This window comes from Schistocerca serialis, chromosome 6 (assembly GCF_023864345.2).
Source record: "Schistocerca serialis cubense isolate TAMUIC-IGC-003099 chromosome 6, iqSchSeri2.2, whole genome shotgun sequence".
In the NCBI taxonomy this organism is placed as follows: domain Eukaryota; kingdom Metazoa; phylum Arthropoda; class Insecta; order Orthoptera; family Acrididae; genus Schistocerca; species Schistocerca serialis.
The window spans coordinates 312443374-312456293 of NC_064643.1; the positions used below are offsets into that span (position 1 = coordinate 312443374).

General features: G+C 38.0%; 1 protein-coding gene across 4 annotated transcripts in view; it reads right to left on the bottom strand.

The window, feature by feature from the left end:
- Nucleotides 1-12920, bottom strand: part of LOC126484113 (cilia- and flagella-associated protein 91-like) — a 347241-nt gene that overhangs the window by 177764 nt on the left and 156557 nt on the right. For all 4 annotated transcript variants that reach the window (XM_050107494.1, XM_050107492.1, XM_050107493.1 and 1 more), the window contains exon 10: nucleotides 7299-7483. In XM_050107494.1, the coding sequence (XP_049963451.1) occupies nucleotides 7299-7483 (185 nt within the window). The remainder of the gene's footprint in view (nucleotides 1-7298; nucleotides 7484-12920) is intronic.

Genomic DNA, 12920 nt, shown 5'->3' on the forward strand with positions numbered 1-12920 from the left:
TAATATTTCATTTGGATCTTTCACTAGATGGCCCTCTTGTCTAATGCTAACTGGTTCACTCTGTCCCTTGCTGGTGGCTTTATGATGTTTACTGATTAGTCTCCAGGATGCCTTACCTATGTTGCTGAATGCTCTATTGCATCATTGTTTATCTGTTTCCTCAAGTGTAAAAGGTCTGCCTTAGAAGTTTTTTTCACTTGATTGTACTTTTCCTTAAATATATGCAGCTTTGTTTCCTTATATAAACAGTCAAGATCATACATATTCTGCCTGAACTTAATCAGCCTAGGTGTAAGTTTCAGACTAGCAGTAGTTAGTGAAGCCAGTTATCCAACCATGGCATACTTCATGCCAGTCACTCTGTTGGAGTGAAGCATCTCTGCTCCATCTCCAAACTGGGCACTGTCCCCTAACACATAGCTTTTTACTTCAGCAACAATGATGCAGGTGATCATCAAAAACCTTGGCATTTTATCCACATTTGATGCAGCATGTAAACTGATAACCTTTTATCAGTATGTTTACCTTGATATACAATAATATATTAGAATCAATAACTCAGAAATTATTGCCACCAAGAATATTTTGTGGCTTATCCAATACTTTTGATTTAGTGAAGCAAGATATTTGACACAAAAGTTAAAATATTATGGAATAATAGATATGTATATTCATGATTATTACCTTATCTGCATGATAGAATGTTGTAAACAACAGTTCAGTGCCAACAACTTAGTAATACATATTCTGTCCATTAGTGTTGTCAGAAGACAGAAATTTTCTAATTGTTGTATAGTACATGAAATATGTGTAGGAATTAATAAGCAGTAAACCAGTCCTCTCACTGAAATGACAGATACTAAAATAACTTAAAATGTTAACAGTAGGACCAAGGGAAATAGATTCCCATTTAACTTTGACAAGACTCAGTACATATAATTTTATGCTTTTATAGATTCTAGAAGCTATAACACAGGCTATTTAAACTGTGAAATATGAAGTGTAGATGGTGTTCAGATTTAGGGAATAAAGTTAGACTACAACTTGAACTGGAAAACCCACGTCACAGAAAAAATGAATTACTGTAGTTAAGCTACATATGCTGTTTGCATGGTTATAGTTATATGCCTTTCAAAAATTACGAGATTAATTTGTCTGCATTTTTCTATTCACTAATGAGTTATGGAATAATTTTTTGGGGAAGCTCAATTTATAGAAATAACACTCTCAGAATACAGATGTGCACTGTAAAAATTATATCTGACGCTATACACTGAGATGGCAAGTGTCATGGAATAGTGATATGCACGTCTACGGGTGTCAGTAATATCATGTACACAAGCTGTATGCAATGGATAGGCAGAACTATCATTTGCATTCAAGTGATTCATGTGAAAAAATTTCTGATATGATTATGGATGCATGACAGGGATTACCAGACTTTGAACACAGAATGGTAGCTGGTGCTAGACGCGTGGCACATTCCATTTCAGAAATCATTAAGGAATTCAATATTTGGAGTCCACAGTGTGAAGAGTGTGCTGACAATGCCAAATTTCAGGCAGTTCCTCTCGCCATGGACAACACAGTGGCTGGCAGCCATCATGTAATGACCGAGAGCAGTGGTGTTTTTATAGAAGTGTCAGTGCCAACAGTCATGCAACACTGTGTGAAGTAACCACAGAAATCGATGTGGGACAAACAAAAAACATATTCATTAGGACAGTGTGGCAAAGTTTGGCATTAATGGTCTGTGCCAGCAGACAACTGACTCAAGTGCCTTTGCTAACAGTATGTTATTGCCTGAAGCACCCCTCCTGGGCTCATGACGGTCCTGATTTGACCCTTGATGACTGGAAAATCATGGTCAGGTGGGATGGGTCCTGATTTCTGTTGGTAAGAGCTGATGGTAGGGTTTGAGTGCAGTGCAGACCCCATGAAGTCATGGACCCAAGTTGCAGCAAGACACCGTGCAAGTTGGTGGTGGTTCCATATGGTGTGGGCTGCATGTACATAGAATGAACTGGGTCCTCTTGTCCAATTGAACCAATCACTGGAAGGAAATAGGTATGTTCAGCTACTTGGAGACCATGTTTCATGTTCCTCACAATGATATAATTTTTATGGATGACAATGTGCCATGTCACCATGCCCAACTGCTCATGAGCAGTTTGCAGAATGTGACGGACAATTCAAGCAAACGATTTGGCCACCCAGATCACCCCGACATAAATCGCATTTAACATTTATAGGACATAATTCAGAGGTCAGTTTGTCCACAAAATCCCACATCGGCAACACTTTCGCAAATATGGATTCCTACAGAGGCAGCAGGCTCAGTTTTTCAGCAGGGGACTTTCAACGACTTGTGGAGTCCATGCCACATCGAGCTGCCGCACTACACCAAGGAAAAGGAAGTCCAACATTATATTAGGAGGTACCCTATGACTTTTCTCACTTCAGTGTAATTCTGGAACATTATGCTGGGTGAGGATGATGATAATAATTATGATGATGATGATGACAATACATTGGTGTGGTCGCACGACGGAAAAAGTCTTCAATGCTCACACAAAAATGTTATGAGATGAGTGGTGATAAAATAAAATTCACAGAATTACAAAGCTTTGTAGTGAAAGATTTCAAGTCAAGGTAAAAATAGTTTGTTGAGCTGACAGTTCTTTTTGAAATCCAAACTGTTAGCTACTAAGAACATTTTTTCTGGCTTAAGTGTTTATTAATTCTAACATAAACAACTTTCTTGAAAAAAAAACTGTAAAATACTGACAGTACCAGGATGGGTCCATTAGTCTTCATTATTACTTTTTCTGCTTTAGATCGGTCAGTATGAAAAAAAAAAAAAAGAAGAAACTTAGTATATAAGAAACTTAGTGTAGCACAAAGCTCAACTGAACATTTGATTATTTTACTACTGATTTCGTCACCACTACTAGAATACTTATTTATAGTGGCATCGATGATATTGAAAACTTCTTTTGGAGGTTTATAAGGTAGCTGAATCATATCAAACCTGTTTTAGAACACTTCTTTAAAAAGAAAAAAAAGGAAGTATTAAAATTTAAGTTATCTGCTTCTGACAGGAAAAGTTATTAAAAGTGTCAGAAATTTGGAGTCTACCTTGGATCAGCTTATCATTTAAGGTTACAAAAAATTCCTAATTTAACTTACTGATTTTTCCTGTTTGCTTTGTTAAAATCATCTAAATATTTCTTATTTTTTCTTAAAAATACAAATTTTTTCCTTACAGTCTTATGAGCAAAATTTATATCCTTTGTATCCTTTCAAGTTAAATTAAGACTTTGCTTAATTTCTTTGATATTCTAATAGCATTTGCAACCCATTATTTAGGAACATTTAACCTACTGACAGATGTTAAACATTTAAGACATCAGTTTTCAAAGAATCCCATGACTATGTTTGTAATACATTACATATTTCATTTATGCAATGGGTATTGTGTACATCCCTCCAATCTGCGTCTCACAAATACTCCTTGCATTCCTTTTTTATTTATGGTGTTTGTGATTTTCCAATATGTATTATTCATGTTATCCATCAAGATTTTAAACATCAGCAGTTGAACATCATGCTAAGAGATCATTAACTTGATGATTTGCATTATGAATTTGAATTCTCCACATGTCTGTAAAATACTATTAGCAATAGTGCTATTAGAGTGTATGAAATGACAAGAGACGCAGAATAGGTTTGCGTTGCTGTGGCTCAGTCTGGTTAAATGGAGAAGAAAGAAAAGAGAAACCACACATTTTTAATACGTATGGGAACTAGATATACATCCTAATCTCCTTCTCTCCCCTATTTCTGTCCGTCTCCTTCCCTCCTCTCCCTGTCTACCTTCTCCTCTGCCCCCCCCTCTCCATCTTCTCCTGCCACCTCTCACTCCCCTCTCTGTCCATTACTTCCTTCCCCCTTTCTATGTTCATTTTCTCCTCTACTTCTCCCCACCTGCTTCTCTCTCCAACTCCATCACCTTCTGCCCCCTATGTCTGTCTGTCTCCTCCTTTCCCCTTTATATGTCCATTTCTTCCCACCCCTCTGTCCATCTCACCTTGCCCCCTCTCCCTGACCTTGAATCTCATTTATAGATACTACAAATTAAGACTCTGTTGTAATATTCTAATCAAAAGTCAAGTTCAGGGGAAACTCTCTGAGCCATTCATCATACAAACAGGTTTAAGACAAGGAGATTGCTTGGCATCCTTGCTGTTCAACTGTGCTTTAGAATACATAATGAGGGGATGGGACAAGACTAACCCAAAGAACATCCAAATTGGAAGACCCAAAGACAACATAAGTTTAAATTGTCTAGGATTTGCTGATGACCTTGCTCTCTTGTCCGACAGTATTCAGGAAACCAAACGACAAGTTATCTCACTACAGGAAACAGCAAAGAAAATTGGTCTTGGAACATACTTTGAAAAACCAGTCATCATGTTAACTCACCCACCACTCATAAACAAACCATAGGAAACCAAGAAATCAAAATTGTAGATAAATTTAAATATCTGGGAGAAATCATAACATATAACCTCAATGAAAAGTCAACATGGCATAACAGAATAAACAAATTGACTAGAGCACAATATATCACCAAGAACACCTACAACAAAAACAGCCTGTCAATAGCAACAACATTAAAACACCACAAAACAGCCACTCAACCAGAAATAACATACGCTCGTGAAACCATCTTCAAATCAACTAACACTGCACAAATAGACAAAATACTCAAAATAGAGAGAAGGATCATCAGAAAGTGCATCAACAAATCGTACCAGAAAGAGGGACACTGGAGAGCAGCTACAAATCAAACAGTCTACAAGGAAATAGAACCAGTAATGAGTACAATCAGGAAGAAATGCATTTCCTTTTTCAGACATCTCATCAGAACACCAGAGAACAGAATCATCAGGAGAATAATAGAAAAATTGTGGAATAGTAAGTGCAACATTAAGTGGATTACAGAAATCGAGGAAGATATGGATGAGCTACAGATTACACTGGAAGACCTATGAAACAAAACTGACAAAATCAGGAAACTCACAGACAAACAAACCAGACTGTGAACGAGAATCAACAAACAAACAATAGGAAGGGCGATTTCCGATGAAGAAAGAAGGATGAGATCCGAGAGAATGAAGAAGTACTGGGCTGACAGAAAACTGAAAAATTGTTTGTATAAAGTTGGGTAGAGTGGTCCAATGAAGGCCATAAAATGTAAAGAACAATAATAATTAGCTGATAAGCCATAAATATGGTGTGATCAAAAAGTGATGGGATTTTTTTAATTTCACGGGCTTTATACATCTGATTTTCGTTTTTTTTTAAATCTGATTGGTACATATGCTCCTGATGTATGTTTGCATTTTCATTAGTTTTTAATATTTGGTTTATAGTTGGAAGTCAAAAAGGCTATACATGTTTTCGAGTGCTTGACAAATTTTTACTTTTGAAAAAAATGGGTCAAAGAATTTGCATTGGATTTTCCTTAAAAATGGAATGAAGTGCAGCATCACATTTGAAATGTTGACTGCAGTTTTTGGCAAATTAACGATGCATATGACAAGAGTTTACAAGTGATATAATCATTTCAAACAGGGTCAAGAAGATGCTGAAGATGACAACCTCCCTGGATGCCATACCACATCAATTATTGATAACAATGTGGAAGAAGTAAAGAAAATGATTCTAGAAAATCACTGAATTACCTTGATGATGTCTGCATGTCCTTTGGCTCATGCTAAGCAATTTTTTCAAATGTTTTAGGCATGAAACATATAGCAGCAAAGTCTGTTATGATATTGTTGAATTTAAATCAAAACTGACATCATGCACACATCGCTCAGGAATTTCTGAATGAAGTCGACAATGACCCAGAATTTCTAAAGAAGGTTATAAGAGGTAAGAAAATATTGGTATATGGGTATAACATCGAAACCAAGGCACAAATATCCCAGTGGAAAGTGCCAGTAGAGCCAAGACCAAAGAAATTCAACAAATTTGATCACATGTGAAGATTCTTCTTACAGTCTTCTTCAATTACTATGGAATAATGCATCATGAGTTATGGTCATATGGTCAATAAGGAACACAACATGGAAGTTATGGATCATCTGCATGAGGCAATCTGAAGGAAACAACATGAATTGTGACAAAACCACTCATGGAAACTGGATCCCAATAATACTCCCACTTACACCTCAATACCTGTTCACAATTTCTTGGCAAAAAACAAAACTATTATTTTGCTTCAGCCACTGTATACATCGTACATGGCCCCATGTAGCTTCTTTCAATTTCTGAGGACATCTTGTTGCCACGACTGATGAGGTAAAAACAAAATTTCTGGAGAAGCTGAACACCATAATGAAAAATTAGTGCCAGAAATGCTTCTGAGATTGGAAAAAGTGCTGGTACGAATGTATTATATCTGAGGGAGATTACTTTGAAAGGGGCACAGTTGATGTTTATGAACGAATAAATATTCTTTACAGAAAACAAAAATTCCCATCACTTTTTGATCATACCCTCATAAACACATGCATATTCAAATGTTGTGCCAAAATTTCGAAGCAATCAGTGAAGAACTTTTGGAGAATTAAGATTTTGAACAAATGAACATTTACATTTTTATACAATTTCCCCTATAATTATTACACATATATTTATACATTAAATATGGCACTCTTTTGGGTACATAAAATCATGTTCATCTTTGAATACAATGTTATGTCAAAGTTTCAAAGCAATCTGTGAAGAACTTTTGGAGATTTACAATTCTGAACAAATAAACATTTACATTTTTTACTTACATAGATCACCTCATTCTAATCAAAAGTTCGAAATATTTATAAATCAACAATTTGCTCCTGAGTAACTCAAACACATTGATCAGGGAAGGTAGCTTTGTAGCTTTTGTGTGTGTGTGTGTGTGTGTGTGTGTGTGTGTGTGTGTTTGTGTGTGTGTGTTTGTGTTTGTATGTGTGCATGTGTGTGTGAGTGCGTGTGCACCTGCATATACATACTTGATGGAAGAAAAGCAACCACAGGAAAGCTAGTAAGTTTACCTAATATTTTTGTTCACTCACATGTCATTCATAATTCATCTGCAGGTAAGTGACTACCTGCCTTCAATTTTGTGTACTGAAATGTACTTTTAGAAGTGCAATAAATTTTACTTTTAGCCAGAGTAATATTGGTATAAAGCAACTCATTAGAAATGGCTAATAATACAGTGCACTACGGACTTTACTAACCATTGCCTGAATAGCTCTCCCTTTGATTACTGCCTGAAGAAATGTTGCAGCCTGATATGTGTTCTCCTCTGAGTCACGAATACCTTCAATGCTCCCACTCACACTTAATGGCTTCTGATGATGAATTTTTTTGACTAAATGCAGAGTAACAGATCCACTTCTTTTCTCAAGATCCATTCGTATTGCTGAAAAATATGACAAGTGTAAAATTGTTGAGGCTTTCATGGCTGCTTGTTGAGATATTATCTGGTGGCCTTCAGGACCTTCAGCTGACATTTGTGTAACAATTTTTCTCACATTTTCCAGCACAAGTGGCTGGGATTGCCATAGGTTTACCCTACATTGCCAGTAGCAGGCTGGTATCAAGCCTACAGCTGGAGATCATATGGACCTGCTGCACCAACATTTGAGGGCATTTCACTGGTCAATAGTGCTTTTACCATTTGTTACCTGCAATGGCCCCCTTGTTGCAGCATGGAAATCCCAGATCCAGTTGCCTCGATGCTTAATTCTTTCTTGTTAAAACAATTGTCATGTTTGTGGATTTCTATGACTTCTCTGAACAAACAGCAGTGGTAACCCTCTCCACAGTGACATACTCCACATTGACGAATTTTATTATGTGGTCGGTCTGAGAAAGTACATGCTCCACCACACTTGGAATGTTTCCTGAGGAGCAATATATCTTCCACCAGCGCATAAGAAGTATCACAAAACTGAATACACAGAGAAGTGACACACTGGAAGAAGAAACTTCGGGTAAGGCCTTTCTGCCACATATCTTCACGGTGGCAAACAGAAATGGCCATGTGACAGAACTGGCCATATAGTGTTCAAACACAGTGTACAAACTATTTACAACTATTCAAAAACATCTCAGACTAGTAAGAAACAAAAAGGATCCACTCACAATGATGGACATATACAGCATAACGTGTACATGTGGAAAAATCTATGATGGAATGACTGGATGATCCATCAATAGCAAGGTTATCAAACAAAAATGGTATTGCAGGTCAGGCCAGATGGAGGAATTGGCCATGGCATAGTGTGTGCACTCTGAGACTGACCACGTATTTAAACTAGCCGATATGCAGGTTCTAACTGTGGAGAAGGGCTACCAAGCCTGTTTGTTCACAGAAGACGCAGAGGTTCACAAACATGACCATAATTCTCACAAGAAAGAAGAAAGCCCAAAGTAAATGGATACTGGATTCTCGTGCTGTATAAAATCAACACTGCAGTTAACAAGTGGAGAACCACAGCAGTAAGGACCAGGTAATAGCTCTAAGAGACTGGTGTGATAGGTACAAAGAACCTCTGGCTGTCATCTTGACTCCAGTCCACCAGCAGCAGTGGACGCTGAACCTTTGACAGTGCCAGCCACTGGTAATTGCAAAACATTAGAAAAGATTTTACACAAACAGTGATACAAAAAACCTGAAACAAAAGCTGATGGGCAATACATCAATAAGACAAGCATGTGAGTTAATGGTTTACAAAAGTTGCAGAGAAAATTAACCTGTGAGCCTGTGTAACAAATGAACAATATATAAGTTACTATATTGTTTTGACTTACCATACGAAAGCGCTGGCAGTTCGATAGAAACACAAACAGACACATACATACACACAAAATTCAAGCTTTCGCAACAAACTGTTGCCTCATCAGGAAAGAGGGAAGGAGAGGGAAAGACGAAAGGAAGTGGGTTTTAAGGGAGAGGGTAAGGAGTCATTCCAATCCTGGGAGCGGAAAGACTTACCTTAGGGGGAAAAAAGGACGGGTATACACTCGCACACACACACATATCCATCCACACATATACAGACACAAGCAGACATATTTAAAGACAAAGAGTTTGGGCAGAGATGTCAGTCGAGGCGGAAGTGCAGAGGCAAAGATGATGTTGAATGACAGGTGAGGTGTGAGTGGCGGCAACTTGAAATTAGCGGAGATTGAGGCCTGGTGGGTAATGGGAAGAGAGGATATACTGAAGAGCAAGTTCCCATCTCCGGAGTTCGGATAGGTTGGTGTTGGTGGGAAGTATCCAGATAACCCGGACGGTGTAACACTGTGCCAAGATGTGCTGGCCGTGCACCAAGGCATGTTTAGCCACAGGGTGATCCTCAATACCAACAAACACTGTCTGCCTGTGTCCATTCATGCGAATGGACAGTTTGTTGCTGGTCATTCCCACATAGAATGCATCACAGTGTAGGCAGGTCAGTTGGTAAATCACGTGTGTGCTTTCACATGTGGCTCTGCCTTTGATCGTGTACACCTTTCCCGCGTGGAATGTTTCCCTCTATTATATTACTATATTGTTTGAATTGTATTACATGTTTCAAGCATCACTTTCAGTATCATGTAAATTTACATTAAAATTTTGACTATATGATGACTGATGTGTCAGGTCCTCACCTCTGAAATCATTTCTTGTTGAGAAAGATTTCTACAGTGTAAATAAATATGTTAGCTTACAAAAATACTAGGCCCTCATTTACTATTGTGTACTTTTTAATCTGTTAAAGATATTCCATTTTTGCACAAGAATGTTTATGTTTCTGCTGCTGGTTTCCTGTTTTCTCACTATGGCCTTCACAGACAAAAATTATCCGCTCCCCCCCCCCCCCCCCCCCCCCATTGTGCTCTCCTGTGTCTTGTCTCTTCAGTCACCTACCAGTTCCCACACACCCAACCACTATCTTGCCACAAAGGAGTGCTCTGCCTGTGATTCAGTACCATCCAGAACTGCAGTAACTAAATAACATTCTTAGCCAAGGTTTCAAATACTTCTTGTCATGCCTTGAATGTAGAGTCCCTACCCATTATCCTCCCTACCCTTCCACAGTGGTATTCTGCCACCCACCAAACCTATGCAGTATCATTGTCCACCCCCTGCACCCATACCCTTGCTTCGTGGCTCATATCGCTGCGATAGACCCAGATGTAGGAAGTTTCCCATGCATCCTATCATCTACTCCAGTCCTGCCACAGGCATCATCTAAACCCATCAAAGACTTTGAAAGCAGTCATGTGATCTACAAACTAAGCTGCAACCACTGTGCTGCTTTCTACATGGGCATGACAACTAACAGGCTATCTGTCTGCATGAATGCCTACCACCGAACTGTGACCAAGAGACAGCCAGGCACCCAGTTGCTGAACATGCTGCCCAGTGCAATGTGCTTCACTTCAATGACTGCTTTGCAGCCTTCGTCACCTGGATCCTTCCTACCAAAAACCGCTTTTCTAAACTGCACTTTTTAAAAATATGTTTATTTAGCATTTAACAGTTTCACAAAACAACAGAAAACAAACTCATTTGAAAAGTAACTATATAGATTACAACAGTTTCACATTTCATTCTTTTGTACAGAAACTAGCAAGAAACTGTCGATTGAGTTATTTCTTTTCATGTCGAAATTCTATCATCAGCTTTACACATTGGAATATTGAGAAAATTTGCATACACAAGCCTGTATTTAGGATGAAAGTTGCTTTCTCATATTCATTCCATACATATGCCAGATCCATACGTTGTCTGTTAATCTAAGTCCAAAAATTATATGAACTGTGTGTGCCATGATTCACATTGTTGCACATCACTTTGCTTTGGGAAATAGTTTCCATTTGGGTGTCGCAGTGTTAGAAACCTGTATATTGCATATGTCCAATCTATTGATCAGTTGAATCATATCCTTGCTGTGTGCCATATCTTGATAAATTTCGAGCACTCAAAATGATGTTTGAGTGTGTCGTCTGAATTGCAATTTCCACATGTGGCTGACAGTTTTAACTGGGTGGAGTCAAGCTTAGAGTTTGTCACTATTATCTGGTTTATCACATTGTACCAAGCTGATCCAGTGCCTTCTGGTATTATTTTCATCGCTAAATTTTCCCACACAAATTTCCAATTGTGCTGCGGTAGTCACAGCTCCCATTTATTAGAAACTGGTATTCCTTTGAGAGCTATGGCCATGATACAAATTTGTCCTTGTTTTAGGACATGTGTTGCTATGTAGCTTTTACTGTGATCATATTTTTGGACCAAGTTTAATGAGTATAGGATACTGACAACATGAAGCGGCACTAACTCTGATGTTGGGCAATATTTGTGAAACACTACAGCAGTTGGTGAGTGTAGTCCTTTTCCATCACACACTTAGTTCTGTTGACAAGTAGTGCCATGCTTCTTGCATGCAAGTCCTGGTCCAGTCCACTCTCATTTAAGCTGAGAGTACAGGTCTGCAAAGAAACCTTAAAAATATCACCCCTCATCAGTACATCATTTGCTGTATATTCCTCCCTATTTTTTGAGCATTGGGAGGACCTGAGTTAAGTACCACGTTTTTGCGAGTATTTGTGTTTTTACAGCTTGACTTTTTCTGTCATAGTTAAATTTCTATCTGCATGGATATTTACTGCCACTCTTATTTATGCAGCATCATGCACCAACTCAGAGCCTCCATTCTTCGTGGGTTATTTGTCATGATGACGCTTAACACTTCAGCAGTAAACCAATTCATCACAGTCTTTTTTGGGATTAACAATAGCACCTGTAGCTTTCTTGTACCATCAGAGGCTGTTATGTAAGATGTCAACATTTCGTGAACTTTCCATGAAAACATCCAAGTCACCAGTGTAAGCTTTGCATGTGAGCCTCTAATGCTATAGACAATAAGAATCAATGTGGAGTTGATTTTCCAGTTTCACACCTCTCACACATCAGTTAACTTATTTGGTATGCACAGCCAATCTTCCTCTCTGGATAGTCAGCCACATCGACAAGCAAAAACTTCTTCTCCGAAGAATAAAGCTGGTTAAGGCAATTTACCACACACTCTCTCTCTCTACTCATGAAATAATGCTCTAACACTTTTTGATGATAGAACGTGAGGAGTAAATGTACAAACTTTATGTTTTCACCAATTAACGATGTACTGGATTATGCAGAATAACATTCTTGCATTTCACATGTAAATATCTCCATCTTCTCGTATTTTGAGCTTTAGAAACACATTAAATTAACATTCATAAGCGAGTTGGTTTAAGAATTTGTAATTTATAAACTTCTAGCAAGTCTAACACATGAATTACTTGAAAGGCTAATTTCATTTCTTCATTTGTCCTTAACAATCGTCACAGTCACTAAAAGCACAGAATAACACATAAACACTCCTTGTTCTTCTCTATACATACACTGAAACTCTATGGATCGTACAGCAGGTACTCGTCCCCGCTGTTCAGCCGCCGAGTCCACAATTTGCTCATGACTGTTTTTAGACCTGCACACACAGACATGTAATGCGCAGTAGGTTGGATTCATCTCTCACACTTCTGTTTAAAATATCGTGTTCAAGATGGAGGAAGTCCAAGTGTTTCTAGAATTTATGCAGAAATTCTTGAAGTGCTACAGATTCCCCCCCCCCCCTTCAGATCAAACATGCGACATTTTATATACAATCATTATGTACATTTATATCACATATAATAACAATTCATATTTCAACAGCATACCTTATTCTTTTCATACCTGTGCATACTCTTTTTCTTATTATGTAGCTATTTCTTTTTTTTTTTTTTCTTTAATTATAAAACATGAAAATTTCAATCAATGT